The sequence below is a fragment of the Rhinopithecus roxellana genome, chromosome 16 (assembly GCF_007565055.1).
Source record: "Rhinopithecus roxellana isolate Shanxi Qingling chromosome 16, ASM756505v1, whole genome shotgun sequence".
Taxonomy (NCBI): Eukaryota; Metazoa; Chordata; class Mammalia; order Primates; family Cercopithecidae; genus Rhinopithecus; species Rhinopithecus roxellana.
In genome coordinates, this window is record NC_044564.1 from 16,677,548 (window position 1) to 16,698,327 (window position 20,780).

At 51.8% G+C, this 20,780-nt stretch overlaps 2 protein-coding genes and 1 non-coding gene across 7 annotated transcripts in view; 1 reads left to right on the top strand and 2 right to left on the bottom strand.

The window, feature by feature from the left end:
• Window positions 1–817: 817 nt before the first annotated feature.
• RPL12 (ribosomal protein L12) lies at window positions 818–4,564 on the bottom strand. 2 transcript variants are annotated; one of them, XM_010367844.2, is made up of 7 exons: window positions 4,416–4,564; window positions 3,866–3,939; window positions 2,792–2,890; window positions 2,462–2,543; window positions 1,501–1,587; window positions 1,044–1,156; window positions 818–870 (listed from the first exon to the last, which is right to left on the bottom strand). In XM_010367844.2, exons 1-7 carry the CDS (start codon window positions 4,450–4,452, stop codon window positions 865–867), a joined length of 498 nt encoding a protein of 165 aa, XP_010366146.1. In that variant the 5' UTR covers window positions 4,453–4,564; the 3' UTR covers window positions 818–864. The 2 variants fall into 2 exon arrangements, with proteins under 2 accessions (XP_010366146.1, XP_030776098.1); XM_030920238.1 differs by having other exon boundaries at window positions 818–1,156.
• Window positions 1,665–1,794, bottom strand: LOC115894085. Its single transcript, XR_004054133.1, has one exon. It is a non-coding gene; the product is annotated as a small nucleolar RNA SNORA65 (small nucleolar RNA).
• A 58-nt stretch (window positions 4,565–4,622) lies between the features above and the next one.
• LRSAM1 (leucine rich repeat and sterile alpha motif containing 1) overlaps window positions 4,623–20,780 on the top strand; it is a 55,548-nt gene continuing 39,390 nt past the window's right edge. For 2 of the 4 annotated variants that reach the window (XM_010367842.2, XM_030920240.1), the window contains exons 1-9: window positions 4,623–4,809; window positions 5,073–5,228; window positions 8,422–8,525; window positions 8,915–8,971; window positions 9,493–9,537; window positions 10,892–10,999; window positions 13,038–13,106; window positions 15,782–15,866; window positions 16,767–16,888. In XM_010367842.2, the coding sequence (XP_010366144.1) occupies window positions 8,454–8,525; window positions 8,915–8,971; window positions 9,493–9,537; window positions 10,892–10,999; window positions 13,038–13,106; window positions 15,782–15,866; window positions 16,767–16,888 (558 nt within the window). In that variant the 5' untranslated portion in view covers window positions 4,623–4,809; window positions 5,073–5,228; window positions 8,422–8,453. The remainder of the gene's footprint in view (window positions 4,810–5,072; window positions 5,229–8,421; window positions 8,526–8,914; window positions 8,972–9,492; window positions 9,538–10,891; window positions 11,000–13,037; window positions 13,107–15,781; window positions 15,867–16,766; window positions 16,889–20,780) is intronic. The other 2 variants (XM_010367843.2, XM_030920239.1) reach the window with 2 other exon arrangements.

Sequence of the window (20,780 nt, forward strand, 5' to 3'; positions counted from 1 at the left end):
CAGAAGGAACAGAACTGTGGGAAGATGAGACTTAAGACAAGGTAAGACAGCAAATACTGTAAGCCACCTGAATTCAGAGAAAAGGTTGGAAAAACAGTTTACAGTTAAACAGATGACGTGAACCTCACTTTCACAGAACCAAAGGATTAGTCCAGGACTAATCGTTAGTCCAGGAGAGTGGTCAGGTTTATTTGTTGTATCATTGGTTCTGAGCCCTGGCTGTGCACTGGAATGGCTAGCAAAACAGGTCCTGGGCCCCCAACCCACTCTCACTTCAGTTGGTCAGGGATGGACAGCTACACTCCCCATGTGTTCAGGGTTTGTGTTAGAGCATTTCTTAGGAACGGCTTCATGATAGTCTACAAAAAGTGTTTCCTGGCCAGGCATGGTGGCTCACGCCTGTAATCCCAACACTTTGGGAGGCCAAAGGCAGGCAGATCGAGGTCAGGAGTTCGAGACTGGCCTAACCAATATGGCAAAACCCTGTCTTTACTAAAAATAAAAATTAGCCAGGTGTGGTAGCATGTGTCTGTAATCCCAGCTACTCAGGAGGCTGAGGCTGGAGAATTGCTTGAACATGGAAGGCAGAGGTTGTGGTGAACCGAGATGGCGCCATTGCACTCCAGCCTGGGCAACAAGAGCAGAAACTCCATCTCAAAAAAAAAGCTTCCTTTCTGAGCTCAGCCCAGCCCATACAGGGCAGTTTTGTTACCCACTACAAGGTGCTTGTTACTTCTCCACAGGCTCTGCCACCTTGACCCCACTGACCACCCCACAAAGGAGCTAGCTCCTTCAAGGAAGACGCCACACCAAAAAATCCACCAGTTGTCAAATGATCCTTTATTGAAATACTTTCCTTTGTGCTTAACTCTGTGGGAAAGGAAAAAAAGTCTTTATCAGTAAGAGGGAAAGTTTAAAAGGATTATCCGAACCCCACCAGTAACCATTTCCAAAACTTCCCAGCTTATCTCTGTGAATACATTGAGTGGCCCCCCTTTTGCCCCTATTGTAACAATGGAAAATGAAGCAAAAAAGTCACTTACGGCTGGGCATTCCACAGCACCACTGTTGATGTCATCTATGATGTCATGAGGGTGGCGGCCATCAACATTACAGCCCACAGACTGGGCAGTCCCCAGGATCTCTTTAATGGTTCCTTTAGTAAAGAAATGGTGGCACTGGAGGTGCTGGCTCAGTCCCTCATAATCCTCATACTAGGGAATACTCAAGGGGTTCATAGCAGGCAATGGAAGGAATGAGGTTCCTGCTCCCCTAATACAGAGTGCAGAGCTCCATCTAGTCCCATGACCCTGAATGCAAAGCTTCCATGGGTCCTTGATGCTCAGATTAAACACATCCAATTTAAGATCCATCCATTCTTTCAGTCTCAGAAAACACCCCATCTTGGGTCTCACTGAGCACCCTTTAAGTGGGAAGAATGTTATCACTCAGTGAAAACACAACTACAGTTACAGCGGTTACATGTTGTCCTGCTCTTACCAGAGAGTTCTCTGGCTAAGGATCGGTGCCGCATCTGTCGAGCAATGTTGATGATCTCATCAAAAGTGATATTCCCACTGTGTTTAACTGCAGAAGAGAAAACAGCAAAACCTTTGTTACCATCTGAAGCCAAAGCAGATCATGTGTCCTTCATTTCATTTCTAGGCTGTTCCCATGCTTTCGGCACAGAGTCATCCACATGAAGAACAACCCTGTTTCCTAAGCTGGGGTTTACTATCAGCTCACCACTGGATTGCACCAGCCAACAGAGACCTGGTCAGGTGCAGTGGCGGGTGGCTGAGGGCAAAACCAAGCCTTCACAAATATGCCATGGCAGAAACTGTTTTAGAGATGAGAAATGATAAGCTTAAATTGCCAGGGACAGTTAAACTGCCCAGTACCTGCCGGCTCTATGTGGTCTGATTATAGGTCACTGTTGCTGACGTCTTCCTCCCTACATGCACTGACTGGGGCCTGCCCCACACAGAGACTACATGGACACTTTTTTTTTTTTTTTTTTTTTTTGAGACAGTGTCTCACTGTCACCCAAGCTGGAGTGCAGTGGCATGAATTTGGCTCACTGCTACCACCTCCACCTCCTGGGTTCGAGTGATTCTCCTGTCTCAGTCATCAGAGTAGCCAGGACTACAGGTGGGCACCACCAGGCTAATTTTCGTATTTTTTGGTGGAGATGGGGGTTTCACCATGTTGGCCAGGCTGGTCTCAAACTCCTGACCTCAAGTGATCCGCCTGCCTCAGCCTCCCAGAGTGCTGGGATTACACAGGTGTGAGCCACCCAGCATATATGGCACTTTTTGATACCACCTGGCTCTAGCAGCCTTAACCATATCAACACCCAATAGCCATGTCAACCCCAGGTTTCCTTTAAGGGAAAACAGCCATATATATCAAACATCTCACAAACCATTACCAAAACCAAACTAGGGAAAAGACAACTCACTGTTTTTCTGTTTCTTTCTGTCTCTTGGTGGTTCCTTGAGGGCTTTGATGATCAGGGCAGAGGCAGAAGGCACCACCTCAATCTGCAGAGGAGATTCTTGGTTAATACTCCGCCTCCAATGAATACTGCCATGCATGCTGGCTTTCAGAAATCACGGCCACACACTGTCCAAGTCTCTCCCCTAGGTCTGTACTCCTGACAAAGCCTCCCCAACAAGGTAAAATCACTCAGCTGACCACTGGTGGCAAAAATACTCTATTCAGGAATCCCAGAGGGTTGCTACCTCTGTCCCCCCACCCTCCAATCCCGAAACCAAGAACAAGTAAATACCTGGGCCTGTCTGTTCTGAATGGTCAGTTTCACTGTAATCCTCAGGCCCTTCCAGTCACCTGTTGCCTTGGCAATGTCATCACCCACCTTTTTCGGAGACTGGAAATAAAGGAATGTAATCAACATAGTGTCCAGATGTGAACCACAGCCTTGAAACCTGCCCACCACTTCTCACTTGGCAACAAAGGGAGCTATCTCAAGTTAGGTACTTAAGGGCACCTTCCCAATCAGCACAGCTATCACCATAGCATAAATTGGGGGTTGGGGTTGTCTCCTCCAGGACTGTAAACTGCAGACTTGGCCACAATGGAATCTAGACCCCTCCTAAGTGCCCATGTGCTTAAGGAGGGGGATTTTCAGCCCTGCTGACATTAGAATCACCTAAGGAGCTTTCAAAATATTAGGTTCCCATGTCAGACCATCCACATCCATCTGCCTGGATGGGGGTCTGATTATTTGCTAAGTGTCCCTTAAGCGCCAGCTCAGCTAAGGGCCAAGGAAGAGTAGTTAAGATACAGGTTAAGAAAGACCAATAGGGAAGAGCATTTGGGACAGCGGACCCCTGTGCCAAGGATTACATAAAGGCCTAATGAAATTCAGGGAAATCCAAGAGTACAGAATGACGGGGAAGGCAGCACTTGCTCAGGCATAAGGCACAGCCCGTCACATTAACTGCTAGGTTTACATCCACAACACAGCTGGCAACACTCACTGGATCTTCACCCACACCCCATTTAATCTTCCCAACAATGCCATGCCCACTTCCCTGACGAGGAAATACAGATACTGGCTGCCCAATGTCACTAAGCCACTCCCAACTTCAAAACTCCCCCTTGGGCCCACCCCTCAGGTGCCTCAAAGCAGCAGTGGAGACACCTGGAGCTAATTACAATTTAAAGGCACCAGGTTCGATGTTTCACGCATGACCTTCCTAAGGTACCTAGTACTAGTTAGTGGCTCAGGCCTAGTGAGGGTGACAATCCAAGACACGAGGGCACCTCTGGCACAGACTCCACGAGCCGGCGCTTAACTCTGCTCTAAGTGAAAACATGCCCCTTGGCGGGGATGACGTACCAGACCCAGGGGGCCGATCTTGGGGGCCAGCGCAGAAGTGGCACCGACTTCACCTCCGGTGCACCTCAGGTATACTGGAGGAAAAGAAGGGTTAGTGTCTCTGCAGAGGGAGCTCCCGAGCCACAGCCCTCTCAGCGTCTTTCCGGGGCTGGACACACCACCCTCCGCCTCTTCTCCAAACAGCACCGAGCGTGAGGCCGGCCACCCGCTCCTCCCTCGGGCGTGGGCAGCTCCGAACCTCACACCGCGGAGGCGTGGAGAGAGCCCCGTCGCCCGCGAACCCAGGCCAGTGGGTCCAAACGCCAGAAGACAAGCCTTACCCTAGGGCCTGCGGGCTCCCAAGCCGCCACAGGTGGTTCGGTCCTCCCTCCCCACCTACACGTGGAGAAGCTAAGGCCCAGAAAGACTGAGGCTTGGCCAGGACGGCGCAGCACCGGGAAGGCCTCTAGGAGGCAGCGGCTTTAAAAGCCCCATATTAGAAAGCTTTGCACGCGCGGCGGGGCCAAGTGATGCTCCATCCCGCAGCCCCGGCCACAACTAGAGCACGCACCGACTTTGATCTCATTGGGGTCGAACTTCGGCGGCATGGTGGAGGCGGCTGGTGTCGGATGAACCCGGATTCGGGACGACCGAAGAAAGTTGCACCTTCGCCCCCTCCGAGCCAAAAGCCGAAAGGCCGGAAATCGCACGGACGACGCCGGATATAGGCAGGAAAAACCCGGCTATCGCGAGAACTGTCGTCACTGCCCAGCCTTCCAGAGACGCTTTTGTAGCCATGTTTGTTGTGGGCAGGCGCCTGAGGCTGACGGCTGGCGAGCTGGGCACCGCGGTGCGCTGAAGCTAGAGATTCCGAAAGGGAGATCGGGCAGTTCGCTCCGGAGACGTCTGAGAAGAGGGGTTGCTCCCGTGATCCTAGGCCTAGCTGTTTCCCATATTCCTTTATCGTGAGTGTCACCCTGGTCCCCAACACCCAATCCCAGAGCCCCGCCCCTCCCCTGAGGGGTCCGTTGTCCCATTCCGAGACCCCAGTACCGCAGCGACCCCTGCCCCCTCCAGCACTTGGTGAGTGCACTTTAGTTATCAAAACTGTCTATTTATGTGGAAATCCAGTCCCGCTTTTCATTCTGAGAGTCCGCGGTTGCTAGAGCCTCAGACTTCGTCATCCCGGTCTGCGTGACTTTCTGAGATTCTTAGTTTCTGTCTCCAGCACCTGCGTTTGAAGGAGACCAGACTCCGGCTCCGCCCGGCCCGTGCCGGGTGGTCTGCGGCCCCGAGTCCTTGACCAAGCCTTCCGAGTGATCAGCCTGCCCTCGGGTGCACCCGCGGTTCCCAACGTGGGGGATCCCCCCATCCTCAAAGCCAGGTCAGCCACTGCCCACCCCACCCCAGGAAATATGGATGTGGCCCTCCCCCCGCATCTAGGCTGGACGTCGGAAAGGGAGGGACAGGCATGTGGGGCAGCCTGGAAAGAGCTGATCTTCTGGGAGGGGTGGGAGAGCGATGGTGGTTGGGAGGAAGTGGGGGGGAGGGCTGCACATCGGGAAGGGGGTGCAGGAGGGTTAGTGACTGGGGAGCAGAAGGGTAAGTGCTGGTCATCAGGGAGTGATGGGAGGGGGCTGTTTTCAAACCATTCCCCGTCCTTGCAGACAGGTGGGGTGACAAGAAGGGCCTGAGCTGGCTCTGCAGGCCTGGCTGCCTCCCCAGACAGCCCCGCCCCTGTGGGTGCAGAGCTGCCATCTCTGCCCATCCCTCTGAGGACTGGGTGTATGTCTTCTTCAGCTGCATCTCCTCCCATGGCTGTCTTCTCCCTAGCTCCTCTGGTGGGCCCTGAATCAATGCTGCTTGCATGTGGGTGCTTTGTGGCTCACATTTATTGAGCGCTCATGTGCCAGGTCCTGTATTATGCGCTTGACATATATAAAGTCATTGGATCCTCACAGAAGCCAGTGTTGGTAGCGTGATTACTTAAACTTTACAGATGAGGAAACTGAGGCTCTGAGAGGTGAACCAAGGTGACCTCTGCAGTCGTGGGTGGCACATCTCGGATTCAAATCCAGTTCTCTTTCATCCCAAAGCCTGTGCTGCTCACCATGCACTTACCTGGGTGATTGCTTCCTGGCTCATTGCCATCCCTTATCCTGCTCTGATATTTACAGATACTGTGCAGGCCCTGGGCAGGCAGTGAGCACCTGGCTCTGAGTTCAGGACAGTGTACTTCGTGTGTGCCAAGTTATGTGAGCACCAAGGAGTCGGGCAAATCCCACAGGTCAGGACTTGAGAGACCACGGTTCCAGGCTGGCTTCCAGGCTGCAATCCAGGCTGTACAGCCAGGCCACTGAACTTAATAAGCATCTGCTTCTTCACTTTATTTATTTATTTATTATTATTTTCTGAGACAGAGTCTCCCTCTGTCACTGGCTGGAGTGCAGTGGCATGATCTCGGTTCACTGCAACCTCCGCCTCCTGGGTTCAAGTGATTCTCATACCTCAGCCTTCCAAGTAGCTGGGACTACAGGCGCACGTCACCACGCCCAGCTACTTTGTGTATTTTTAATAGAGATGGGGTTTCACCATGTTACCCAGACTGGTCTCGAACTCTTGGGCTTAAGTGACCCACCCGTCTTGGCCTCCGAAAGAGCTGGGATTACAGGCATGAGCCACCACACCCAGCCTGTTTCTTCACTTTAAATAGATATGGTAAGAATAAAATGGAATAATAACTGAGGGTGGTAAGCTGAGGATTGCTTTTTAATTTGTATTCACCGCAGAGGTCTCTTTGGTCATGAAGTAGTTGAGCTCCCCGAGGTCCTGGCTGGCTCTGGTTTGTTCCTGCTGATCCCGCTGTGACAGTGTCTAGGGGGCTAGAAGTGATTCATTGGCAGAGTCTGTTAAAGTCCTCAAAGAACAGCCTTGGAAAGCACCTGAGGAAACTTCTCTAAGTTTCCCCAGAACAGGAGAAGGATAATGCCAAGACCTATAGGTCAGTGGCAAATGTGGGCCCCAACCCAGGTCATCTGGCTTGTCTTTGTTTCCACCTCATCCTGCTGCTTAATGTTTAGTCAACAAAGAACAAGAAGTACTGAGCGCCTGCTGTGGGCTCAGGACACTGACGGAAGGACTAGAAAGATGCATCCCCTAACCCCATGGAACTCACTAGAAAGATGCAACCCCTGACCCCATGGAACTCACTGGAAAGATGCAGCCCCTGACCCCATGGAACTCACTAGAAAGACGCGGCCCCTGCCCCCATGGAACTCCGTGGAACTAGGAAGATGCAGTCCCTGGCTCCATGGAACTCATTAGGAAGACAGCCCCTGGCCCCATGGAAATCACTAGAAAGACGCAGACCCTGCCTCCATGGAACCAGTACTAGAAAGACGTAGCCCCTGGCCCCATGGAACTCGCTAGATAGATGTGACTCCTGACCCCAATGAACTCACTAGAAAGACATGGCCCCTGCCTCCATGAAACTCACTAGAAAGACACAGCCCCTGCGCCCATGGAACTCATTAGAAAGATGTGGCCCCTGCGCCCATGGAACTCACTAGGAATACACAGCCCCTGCCCCCATGGAACTCACTAGAAAGATGTGACCCCTGACCCCATGGAACTCACTAGGAAGACATGGCCCCTGCCCCCATGGAACTCGCTGGAAAGATGTGACCTCTGACCCCATGGAACTCACTAGAAAGACGCAGCCCCTGCGCCCATGGAACTCACCAGAAAGATGCGGCCCCTGCACCCATGGAACTCACTACAAAAATGTGACCCCTGACCTCCTGGAACTCACTAGAAAGACACAGCCCCTGCCCCCATGGAACTCACTAGAAAGACACGGCCCTGCCTCCATGAAACTCGCTAGAAAGACACGGCCCCTGCGCCCATGGAACTCACTAGAAAGATGTGACCCCTGACCCCATGGAACTCACTAGAAAGACACAGCCCCTTCCCCATGGAACTCACTAGAAAGATGCAGACCCTGCCCCCGTGGAACTCACTAGAAACATGCAGTCGCTGTCCCTGTTGAACTCACTAGAAAGACACAGCCCCGGCCGGGCGCGGTGGCTCAAGCCTGTAATCCCAGCACTTTGGGAGGCTGAGACGGGGGGATCACGAGGTCAGGAGATCGAGACCATCCTGGCTAACACCGTGAAACCCCGTCTCTACTAAAAAATACAAAAAACTAGCCGGGCGAGGTGGTGGGCACCTGTAGTCTCAGCTACTTGGGAGGCTGAGGCAGGAGAATGGCGTAAACCCGGGAGGCGGAGCTTGCAGTGAGCTGAGATCCGGCCACTGCACTCCAGCCTGGGCGACAGAGCGAGACTCCGTCTCAAAAAAAAAAAAAAAAAGAAAGACACAGCCCCTGCCCCTTTGGAACTCACTAGAAAGACGCAGCCGCTGCCTCCATGGAACTCAATAGAAAGACGCAGCTGCTGCCTCCATGGAACTCATGGTCCAACAGACCAGCTGCGTACTTTGTGTTCCTGCGCTACCTATCCCGGGTGTTGGGGGCTGTGACGAATTCCCCAGTCCCTAACTTCTCTCCTGTGCCCCAGGGTCCTCAAGATCGCTCTGGGGAAAGGGAAGGATGCCACTTTTCTTCCGGAAGCGGAAACCCAGTGAGGAGGCTCGGAAACGCCTGGAGTACCAGATGTGTTTGGTGAGGGAAAGTGGGTTTCCTCTAACTCTATCCCAACTCCTCCTCAGTCCCCAAGGAGTAGGCCTCCGCACTGCCCCCGACAAGCCATGCTCCCTCCCATCTGCCTCCCCCACCTGCAGAAGAAATGGCTGACTTAGACCCAACAGATGAGGCCACCTGTCAAGGGTGCTTCTCCCCTGTAGACTGAGCGTACTGTCATTGCTTTCCGTTCCTCATCCCTCTGGGCCTCAAGCTTCTGGAAAGCAGGCGTCATTGGTTCAGTGGACCGGTGGAACCAGATAGTGTCTATGGTCCTTTGCTGCCGCTTACGTGTATGTTCTTTGCCTGGCTTGTCCACTCTGCAAAGATGTTTTGTCTTAATACTTTTTAAAAATTATTTTTATCCTTAGGCAAAAGAAGCTGGGGCAGATGACATTCTCGACATCTCTAAATGTGAGCTCTCAGAGGTAAACTGAGCATAGTGTTGGGCTGTGAATTGGATCTGTCCCATTTTCTTGGATCATGTGTGCCTAGGAAAGACAGAGGTGGACTAGGGCTTTAGAAAGGCCAGAAGCTCTAGTCATGAGATGTTTCCTTAGATTTTGTTCTTGTGCAAAAGAATTGAGATGGTGCTTTGGCCTCAATATAACATAGTCTCCAAGAGTCGAGGAGTCTAGGTAGAAAATGTACCCATAGACTCCTAGGTTGCTGGAAGGGCCTGGCATTCTCCAGCCCCTGAAGGGGTTCACAATGGGGACAGGGGTGGGTGGGGCAGGACAGTCTCCTGCCAGCTGACGGAGGGAAGGGCTGGCCACATCCCCTGCGCCACTGCTCGCCAGCCTTGCCCCTGGGCTCAGCACTGCCACCTGCTGTGGCGTTTTGCCCTTGTTCACCTCCTGCCTGCCTGTTCCTCATGTGAATGCCACTCAGAGAACAAGCTAAACACTGGCAGGAGGGGAGACACTTACTTTTCTTTATCTTATCTTAGATTCCATTTGGAGCTTTTGCAACATGCAAAGTTCTGCAGAAGAAGGTGAGCTGGAGCTTCATCTTCAGAGACTTGCTTATTGCATGTCTGCTTGTTTGAACCCACAAGGGACTTTGAGGAGCTGTCTCCCCAGCATAGACACCCCCTTTCTCTCTGCTTCTTACGCTTTTGGCCTGCAGCAGGTGATTTCACTGATAGGAGAGTAGGCTTTGGGGTTGGACCTTCCTGTGTCACATTCTGACTCTGCCTTCTCTCACTGGCTTCATGACTTGGGCAACTTCCTTAAACTCTTACTTCTCCATTTCTTCACCTGTGAAATGAAGACATTCATAGTTCTCCTCCCTGAGGTACTGTGAGAATTAAATGAGTGGTAGATAGTTAGTTAGATAGAGATAGAAATATACTGAGTGTAATGCCTGCCACATAGTAAAGGCTTATGAACCCCAGTGTTAATAATAATAGAAACTCACCCCTTTTATTCTGGTCACGCGGGGGAGATTCTGAGGGGAGTGAATGATTTTTCAGCAAAGCATTGCAGCTTTGAATGCAGATGGGTAGAAGCACTCTAAGTGAAGTATCTAAATGAGAATATGCAAAAGAAAAAAAAAAGTTCCATGCTAACAGAGTAGTGAGCTCCTTGGCGTTGGAAATGTTTTTTTTTTTTTTTTTTTTTTTAAGATGGACACTCTGCTCCGTCACCCAGGCTGGAGTGCAGTAGCGTAATCTCAGCTTACTGAAATCTCCACCTCCTGGGTTCAAGCGATTCTCCTGCCTCAGCCTCCTGAGTAGCTGGGATTACAGGTGCCCACCACCACACCCAACTAATTTTTGTATTTTTAGTAGAGATGAGGTTTTGCCATGTTGGTCAGGCTGGTCTTGAACTCCTGACCTCAAGTGATCACCCACCTTGGCCTGTCAAAGTGCTGGGATTACAGGCGTGAGCCACCATGCCAAGTCTGTACTGGAAGTGTTAGGCAGTGGTCAATGACTATGAAAAATAGGAGTAGATGACCTGGACTGAGCCCTGGCCCGTGTGTCAGCTCTGGATGTTTTGTGCATGAGCTTGTATTTAACATCATGGCAGCCCTGGGAGGCAGGCACTTGATTATTCTCTATTTTCCACGTGAAGATGCTGGTGCTGGGAGGGTTATGATCAGAATGGCTGCAGGGGGATCCCTTCTCAGAATGGAAGGAAGATTTAGACCTCTAAGGTCTCTTTCACCCTTGAAGATCCAGATTTTAAGAAAGGGCATCAGATTCCCCATTGGGAGAGTTCATGATCCTGACCCGCATCCCCTGTTCCTGTCGTGGTGTCTGGGAGAGCAAGATGGCGGGGCGTAGCAGGGCACTGGGCTGGCTTCCATGCCCTTAGCCTGCCCTGCCTGCTTCTCTTCCTCAGCCCAACATGGCCGCACATCTCTCCACACAGGTGCTGATCGTCCACACGAATCACCTCACTTCCCTGCTTCCCAAATCCTGCAGCCTCCTGAGTCTGGCAACCATCAAGGTACTGGGCCCTCCTCCCAGGCAGTTGGGGCTCTGCATGGGGTTCCAGGCAGCAGCTGAGCGCCTGCTCCCTTTGGGGCGCCTCTTGTATGTCAGCGGGGCCTAATCTACCTGTCAATCTGGGATTTGATCAGCATGGTTTATTGGATACTTCTGTGGGCTGTGTGTGGGATAGGGTGACAAAGATGACCAGCCACAGGCCCTGTCCCCACGGAGTTTACATGCTAGGAGGAAAGCCAAATGACAAACTCATGGCGAGTCAGCTAGCAGAGGGTGAGGAAACTGACACTTTCAGGCAAGAAGGAAGAGGAGGGACGCCCAGGTGATCTGGAAGGACTCCCTGCTGACTGTGAGCTCCTCCCTGGACAGGCTGGGAGGCATTCACAAGATGTGGGCGGTGTGAGCCCAGGGTTGTTCTGTACAGACTGAGCTTGGGAGAGTGATACGCACCTTCAGAGGAGCCCTGCAGCACAGGCCCAATCTGTTACACTATATTGTTTAGGGAATAATGACAAGAGAAAAGCCTGTATGTGTTCACTACTGATGCTTTTTTTTTGTTTTTGTTTTTTGTTTTTTGTTTTGAGACGGAGTCTTGCTCTGTCGCCCGGGCTGGAGTGCAGTGGCCAGATCTCAGCTCACTGCAAGCTCCGCCTCCCGGGTTTACGCCATTCTCCTGCCTCAGCCTCCCGAGTAGCTGGGACTACAGGCGCCCGCCACCTCGCCCGGCTAGTTTTTTTTTTTTTTTGTATTTTTTAGTAGAGATGGGGTTTCACCATGTTAGCCAGGATGGTCTCGATCTCCTGACCTCGTGATCTGCCCGTCTCGGCCTCCCAAAGTGCTGGGATTACAGGCTTGAGCCACTGCGCCCAGCTGTTTTTGTTTTTTCTTAATATTTTCGACCTGAGTTTGGTTGAATCCATAGATATGGAACCCATGGATGTGAAGAGTAGCTGTGTGTGCACATGTATAAATATTTCTCCAAGGCCTTTTTTGGTGCATTTTCCTTTTTAAAAAATTAGTGGTCAGTTGTAGTGGCTCACACCCGTAATCCTAGCACTTTGGGAGGCTAAGACGGGTGGGTCACTTGAGGTCAGGAGTTTGAGACCAGCCTGGCCAACATGGCGTTCCATCTTTACTAAAAATACGAGAAATCCCAGCAGAGCATGGTGGCACATGCCTGTAATCCTAGCTACTTGGGAGGTTGAGGCACGAGAATCACTTGAACCCAGGAGGTGGAGGTTGCAGTGAGCTGAGATCGTGCCACTGCACTCCAGCCTGGGTGACAGAGTGAGACTCTGTCTCAAGATAAATAAAATAAAATAGTAATTAGCAAGTAGAGTTAAGCAAAGGGGGAAACATCTATAATTTTACACTGTGGGGTATCACTATCAGTATTTTTTTTTTTTTTTTTTTGAGATGGAGTCTTGCTCTGTCGCCCAGGCTGGAGTTCAGTGGCCGGATCTCAGCTCACCGCAAGCTCCGCCTCCCAGGTTCACGCCATTCTCCTGCCTCAGCCTCCCGAGTAGCTGGGACTACAGGCGCCCACCACCTCGCCCGGCTAGTTTTTTGTATTTTTTAGTAGAGACGGGGTTTCACCGTGTTAGCCAGGATGGTCTTGATCTCCTGACCTCATGATCCACCCGTCTCGGCCTCCCAAAGTGCTGGGATTACAGGCTTGAGCCACCGCGCCCGGCCTCACTATCAGTATTTTATCGCATATTTGAAAGTCTTTTTTCTATGCAAATATATATTTATACAATGGGGTGTTTCTTTTAACATATTAGTATCTAGGCATACTGTTTTATAGCATAGTTTTTCCATCAACAGTAAAAATAAATATACATAAAATAAGAAAATGGTAAAATGGTTTGAGAAGGAAAATGAGGTGGGAATTATCCACACAGAGTGGGAAAGGAGGGGCAGGCACTCTGTTTCTGCACTGGGGGTGTGAGGTGGCCCCAGCCCCTCCTCGCTGCTCTGGAGCCCGGAGTCCAAGGGACTTTCTCACTTGGAGACTCACAGGGGTCTTCCTTCTGCAGGTTCTAGATCTCCACGATAATCAGCTGACAGCCCTTCCTGACGATCTGGGGCAGCTGACTGCCCTCCAGGTAAGGCTGCAGAAACAGAAACCCACCTCAGATGGCCCTAGTGAGACCAGGCAGTCACTCAAGCCTGGAATGTTCTGGCTGGGTTCCAGCCAGTGGAAGCAGGCTGCACTCAGTGCCAGCTCCACCCTCCCCTTGGCTCTTTAGTTTTTGTTGTTGTTGTTGTTGTTGTTGTTGTTTTTGAGACAGTGTCTCACTGCACTGCCCAGGCTGGAGTGCAGTGGCGCCATCTCAGCTCATTGCAACCTCTCTCTGCCGAGTTTAAGTGATTCTTCTGCCTCAGCCTCCCTAGTAGCTGGGATTACAGGAGTGTGCCACCACGCCCGGCTAGTTTTTGTATTTTTAGTAGAGACGGCGTTTTGCTATGTTGGCCTGGCTGGTCTTGAACTCCTGACCTCAAGTGATCCACCCACTTTGGCCTCCCAAAGTGCTGGGATTATGGGTGTGAGCCACCACGCCTGACCAATTGCTACCACTTTGAGCCACAATAAATACCTTGATGTAGGACTTTTTGTATGTGTATTTTTTTTTTCTCACTGTGTCACCCAGGCTGGAGTGCAGTGGCACCATCTCAACTCACTGCAACCTCTGCCTCCTGGGTTCAAGAGATTCTCCTGCCTCAGCCTCCTGAGTATCTGGAATTACAGGCACGCACCACCACACCTGGATAATTTTTGTATTTTCTTTTTTTTTTTTTTTTTTTTGAGACGGAGTCTCGCTCTGTCACCCAGACTGGAGTGCAGTGGCCAGATCTCAGCTCACTGCAAGCTCCGCCTCCCAGGTTCACGCCATTCTCCTGCCTCAGCCTCCCGAGTAGCTGGGACTACAGGCGCCGCCACCTCGCCCGGCTAGATTTTGTCTTTTTAGTAGAGACGGGGTTTCACCGTGTTAGCCAGGATGGTCTCGATCTCCTGACCTCGTGATCCGCCCGTCTCGGCCTCCCAAAGTGCTGGGATTACAGGCTTGAGCCACCGCGCCCGGCCAATTTTTGTATTTTCAGTAGAGATAGGTTTTCACCATGTTGGCCAGGCTGACCTCAAACTCCTGGCCTCAGGTGATCCACCCGCCTTGGCCTCCCAAAGTGCTGGAATTACAGGTGTGAGCCACTGCACCTGGCCAGTAGGTGTATTTTTATAGAATTGCTGCGTTCACTAATTTGGAGCTTTTGGATACCTGATAGTAACTCATAACATCCTTTGGTTCATCAAATATTCATCTTCTCATTATTTTTAATGGCTACTTAGCTTTCCCTTGCGTCTTTTTTTTTCCCCCCCGAGATGGAGTCTTGCTCTGTCACCAGGCTGGAGTGCAATGGCGTGATCTTGGCTCACTGCAATCTTCACCTCCCGGGTTCAAGCAATTCCCCTGCCTCAGCCTCCTGAGTAGCTGGAATTACAGGCACATACCACCACGCCCAGCTAATTTTTTGTATTTTAGTAGAGACGGGGTTTCACCATGTTGCCAGGATGGTCTCGATCTCCTGAGCTCGTGATCTACCCACCTTAGCCTCCCACAGTGCTGGGATTACAGGCGTGAGCCCAGCCCCTATTGCATCTATTTTTAATGGTTACTTAGTGTTTCATCCTGTTGGCCTCGGTCACCTCAAGGTGCTACCTTCTGGAGGGAGTACAGCTTTGGAATCCAACAAGCCCAGGTTCTGTCTCAGCACCACTACCAGCCTGAGGCCTTGGGTGGATCATACAGCCTTGGGGCAGCCAGGTTTCCTTTTCCTTAATGCGGGGGGAGGATGTGAGGGCGATCTGGCTGCGACATCTGTCACCCCATTGATCGCCAGGGTTGATTCGGCTGATCTGGCTGGCTAGGCGGGTGTCCCCTTCCTCCCTCACCGCTCCATGTGCGTCCCTCCCGAAGCTGCGCGCTCGGTCGAAGAGGACGACCATCCCCGCTAGAGGAGGACCGGTCTTCGGTCAAGGGTATACGAGTAGCTGCGCTCCCCTGCTAGAACCTCCAAACAAGCTCTCAAGGTCCTTAATGAGGGGGAAACTAGAGCCTCCTGTGCTGCCTCCCCAGATCCCGGAGTCTGTAGTCCCCTTTTCCCTCCCTCCCTAATGGTGGGACAGTTACTGAGCATTTTGTGGTCGGTATAAGTGCTGGAACGTCAGCCAGAAGCGGTTCAAGGCCTGGCTGTGCTGTCCTGAGCACATGACTTCACTACCCTGAGCTTCAGTTTTTTCCTATCTCCAGCAGAAACTTAAGAATTTCTGTCTTCCTCAAGGGCCAGCAGGGGGAGATAAGGGCTTGTGCGTGTAGTGCCTGGGTGCCCTGACCTGGCAGGGCGAGGTGTGCAGGGGTCATCACTGTGGTCTGTGTGTGGGTTCTCACATCATCTCTTCCTCTTTAGTTTTTTTTTTTTTTTTTAAGATGGAGTATCGCTCTGTTGCCCAGGCCGGAGTACAATGGCACCATCTCAGCTCACTGCAACCTCCGTCTCCTGGGTTCAAGCGATTCTCCTGCCTCAGCCTCCCGAGTAGCTGGGACTACAGGCGTGTGCCATCATGCCCAGCTAATTTTTGTATTTTCAATAGAGATGGGGTTTCACTATGTTGGCCAGGCTGGTCTTGAACTCCTGACCTTGTGCTCCACCTGCCTCCGCCTCCCAAAGTGCTGGGATTACAGGCATGAGCCACTGTGCCCGGCCACCTCTTCCTTTTTCTTAGGTCTTAAACGTGGAAAGGAATCAACTGATGCAGCTCCCGCGTTCCATTGGGAACCTGACCCAGCTCCAGACTCTCAATGTTAAAGGTAAGGACCAAGAAGCCGTGTCCGTGTGACCCTCCATCAGCTCTGGGCCATTCTGGCCGGGATCCACAGGCTGCCCCGCCCTGGAGCCATTGAACGGGAAGGCAGCCAGTCTCCAGGGGTCGCTGTAAATGGACTGACTCCTGCTGGGTCAGCTGTCTCCATGGTAACCAGAGAGAGGCTGTCGGGAGCATCCCTGTGGCTCCTCGGAGCCAGGGCTGTGTGGCTGCAGTAAGGTTCTGAGCAGCGCTTCTATCTCCAGCGACACAACAAGCCTCCTGAGGAGTCCACGGGGCAGGCTGAGGGCAGTGGTACCATCCCCAGTTTACACATGAGGAAAACAAGGCCCAGGAAATCGAATGTGACTTGCTCAAGAGCACCCAGTGGGATGGTGACAGAGCCAAGACTACTGCATAGGTGCCTTACCCGCAGGCGCGCTCTGCTCGCCACACCCAGCTCTCTCCCTTCTCCTCGTTGTCCTTAAGCACTTCCTGCACAGAGTGCCTCCATTTATCGACTGTAACATATGAGTAATGAGAACAACAGTGGCACCCCATTGCTCAGTCATTACAGAGTGAGGGGCCGTGTGCAGAGGACCTCACACATCATCTACCTGAACCTCCAATCTCCCCATGTTCTTATAAGGCTGGGTAGCAGTGTTGTCCCCATTTTCCAAGTGAGAAAACTGGCACAGGGAGGCAAAGCCAGTTGTCTAAAGTCTCGTGGCTAGTAGTTGGTGGAGTGGGGACTTGAACCGGAACTCCACCTTCTTGATCCTTCGAAACCTCAGGACCTAGGACCTGATGTGTGCCCCAGAGGCCAGAGTGGCTCCCAGCGGGCATCAGGCAGGAAGCTCGTGATGGAAATTTGGGGTGTTGAGCTGTGCTATTGGGGTCTCCGCAGACAACAAGCTGAAGGAGCTTCCAGACACCCTGGGGGAGCTTCGAAGCCTGCGTACCCTCAACATCAGTGGAAACGAGATCCAGAGGTTGCCGCAGATGCTGGCTCACGTTCGAACCCTGGAGGTAAAGGGGAAGCTGTTTTTGCCTGGGGTGCTCTCTGGCCTGCCCACCTCCCCTCTCCCACATTACTGAGTGCCTGCCCTGATCTCACAGTGCCAGGATCACAGAGATCACAAGGCATGGTCCTTAGAAGCTTGTAGAGAGGCCAACATGTGAACATTCGTAATTATATGACTTTTGCTGCCATAATAGAGGCAGAAAAATGTACATTAAGAAAGAAGAAGAAAGAAAGCTGAATCCAGAAGAGCCTGACACTTTAAGAAAGTTGTTGGTGGGGGAACAACACACACTGAGGCCTGTCAGAGCAGGGTTGTGGGCAGACCATCAGGAAGAAAAGATAATGAATGCTGGGCTTAATACCTGGGTGATGGGATGATCTGTGCAGCAAACCACCATGGCACATGTTTACCTTTGTAACAAAACTGCACATCCTGCACATGTACCCCTGAACTTAAAATAAAAGTTGCAGGAGGAAAAAAAAAAAAAGTTGTGATATTCAAACCAGACCTTGAAGGAGGAATAAGATTTCTGGGCTGGGTGCCATGGCTCACGCCTGTAATCCCAGCACTTTGGGAGGCCAAAGTGGGTGGATCACTTGAGGTTAGGAGTTCGAGACCAGCCTGGCCAACATGGTGAAACCCTGTCCCTACTAAAAATACAAAAAATTATCCAGGCATGGTGGCGCACACCTGTAATCCCAGCTACTCGGGGGAGGCTGAGACAGGAGAATTGCTTGAACCCAGGAGGCGGCAATTGCAGTGAGCCGAGATTGCTCAGTTGCACTCCAGCCTGGGCAACAAAGCAAGACTTTATCTCCAAAAAAAAAAAAAGATTCTGAGCAGACCTGGATAACGGGCAGCCCAGGTGCAGGAGGCAGGTGGTGGGAAGCACAGGTTGTCTCAGGGAGGGGCGGGGAAGTGATGTGGTTGGAAGCTGCTAAGCCTGTGTGATACGGGGCCCAGAAAGCTGCGGGGGAGAGAAGGAGGTAGGAAGCCGTCGGGATGGGGTTTCAGAATTACCCAGGCCAGGGGAGTTCTACAGGCTAGAAGTCCAAGATCAAGGTGTTGGCAGGGCTGGTGACTTCTGAGGCCTCTCTCCTTGGCTCGGAGGTGCTGTCTTCCCTCCCTGTGTCTTCACCTCATCTTCTCTGTGTACATGTCCGTGTCCAAATTTCCTCCTCTTAGAAGCACACCAGTCATATTGGATTAGGGCCCAGCCTAATTATCCCCTTTTAACTTAATTACCTCCTTAAAGATGCTGTCTCCACCTACAGCCACATTCTGAGGGACGGGGAATTAGGATTTCCACATAGGAACTTGGGAGGGGGACATAGTTCAGCCCATGACAGACACTGACGGGGCCGCTGCTCAGGGAAGGTGGCTCTCACAGTCGTGCTGATGAGGTGGCTCACCTTCATCTGGGGCTTTCTAAAACTGGGCATAACCTGGAATCATCATAGAACTCTTGTGAGGCAGATACTATTGTGCTACTTTGTAGATGAAGAAACCGAGGCACAGGCAGTTTAAGAAACTTGCGCAAGGGCCACGCAGTCACTGACAGCAGAGATGGTTGTAAACCAGGCCATCTGAAGCTGATGCCTGTGCTCCCCACCTCTGAACAACTCGGCTTCTGGAACAGGGACTTCTCCATTCATGGTGGCACGCAGTCTGGCCAGCATTCCGGAGGGGCCTGGAGTTGACCCACTCTCAGCCAGCCCAGCCTGCCGAGTGTGTGGGTGAGCACAGAGACAGCAGAGGAAGGACTGACCTTAGCAGCTGGGGCCCTCCTGCCTGAGGAAGGGCCGGCTGGGGAGACGGGCCAACATGGCTTGTCCTCTCTGCTGCCCACTGGAACTTTCTGCAGTGATGGAAATGTTCAGTGACTGTGCTGTCCAGAGCAGCAGCTGCTGGCCATGTGTATCTATCGAGCACCTGGAATGTGGCTTGTGTGTACAGCCAGGAACTAAAAGTTTGATTTTGTTGAATTTTAGTTAATTTCTATTTAAATGGCCGTGGGTCCTTAGTGGCTCCCATTTTAGACAACACAGCTCAGAGCACGTTCCTAATCCTGAAGCCATCCTTGACATCTAGTAGGAGTTCTGGACACTTCATTGTTTTTCTTCTTTGAGACAGGGCCTCATGCTGTCACCCAGGCTGAAGTGCAGTGACTCAGTCATAGCTCACTGCAGCCTCAAACTCCTGGGCTCCAGAGATCCTCCTCCTCGGCCTCCCAAGAAATTGGAACCACAGGTGTACCCCATCACACTTGACTAATTTTTTTATTTTTCGTAGAGATGAGGTCCCACTATGTTGCCCAGGCTGGTCTCGAAGTCCTGGGCTCAAGCAATCTTCCCGCCTGGCCTCCCAAGTGGGTGGGATTACAGGCGTGAGCCACCGCACCCAACCTAGACACTTCATTTTTTTTTTTTTTTTTTGAGACGGAGTCTCGCTCTGTCGCCCGGGCTGGAGTGCAGTGGCCGGATCTCAGCTCACTGCAAGCTCCGCCTCCCGGGTTTACGCCATTCTCCTGCCTCAGCCTCCCGAGTAGCTGGGACTACAGGCACCCGCCACCTCGCCCGGCTAGTTTTTTGTATTTTTTTAGTAGAGATGGGGTTTCACCGTGTTAGCCAGGATGGTCTCGATCTCGTGACCTCGTGATCCGCCCGTCTCGGCCTCCCAAAGTGCTGGGATTACAGGCTTGAGCCACCGCGCCCGGCCGACACTTCATTTAATTTTGATTCCATAAAAAAAAGATCTTTTGAGTTTCTTGGTGGCAACTCGGACAAACCTTCTTTTAGGGCGAGATAACCATTCTGAGTTCAGGCCGTACTGTGGGCAAGATCTTCTTCAGGTGTCACCCATGCCGCAAACCAAACAGCTCACCGGGTCGGTAATACTGCCTGTTTGGCTATGAGGGGACCACAGCCCCGGGACACTAAGGGTCCTGATCAAGCAAACACACGGCCAGCATGCAATGGGCCAGGATCTGAAGCCACAGTGGTGTCTGTGGCACAGCAGTGTCCAGTCACTGCTCCTGCCGCCCACTATGAGAATGCTCTATCATCTGTGCAGCTAACATGGCCACCCTGGCTACTTGTAGCTGCTGGGCCCTTGAAATGTGGTGACTGCAACCAACCAACCATGGACCCAAACTTTAAATCAGATTTATTTTCAGTTAATTAAAATGTAACCGTAAATGGCCACACGTGGCTTGTAGCCAGCATCCTGGTATAGCCCAGAGTCCGTGCCCTTAAGCCACCTCGCTTTACTGATGGTGACTAAGAGCACCCATGTGGGGTTTATTTGCTTCCTGGTATGGGGGTTTCTGCTGTTGGGCCCTCAGCATCTGGGCGGTCAGTTCCTCTTCCCTGGGGCAGTCTCCCACTCCCCTGTGCAAAGCACGTTCACTCAACACCCACCATGTGAGGGCTGGGCTGGCCAGGGCTGGGGCACCTGAGCCACCCTTCCCACCCAGCCACTTGTGCTACAGCAAAATCAGAGCTTCCCAGGCCTTCTCCTTTTCCAGAACTCCCCTGATACCCAGGCATAGAGGATATCAGTGCCTGCCAGCACTCGGTGGGATCAGAGGGCCTATGGGAAGTCAGAGTTTGGCAGGGGGAGGTCTGGGTCCAACACAGCTCACACCGTGGATGGAGCAGTTCTGTGGCTGTGAGCTGAGGCCCCTGCTTCCTGGGCTTCATAAACACGGAAGCATCTGCATGTGTGTGCAGATAAACATTTGTCATTACAGAATTTAAAATTCATACTGTATATTGTAAAAAAAAAAAAATGCAAATATTAAGAAACATTTCTGCCAGGCATAGTGGCTCAAGCTTGTAATCCTAGCACTTTGGGAGGACGAGGTGGGTGGATCACTTGAGGTCAGGAGTTCAAGA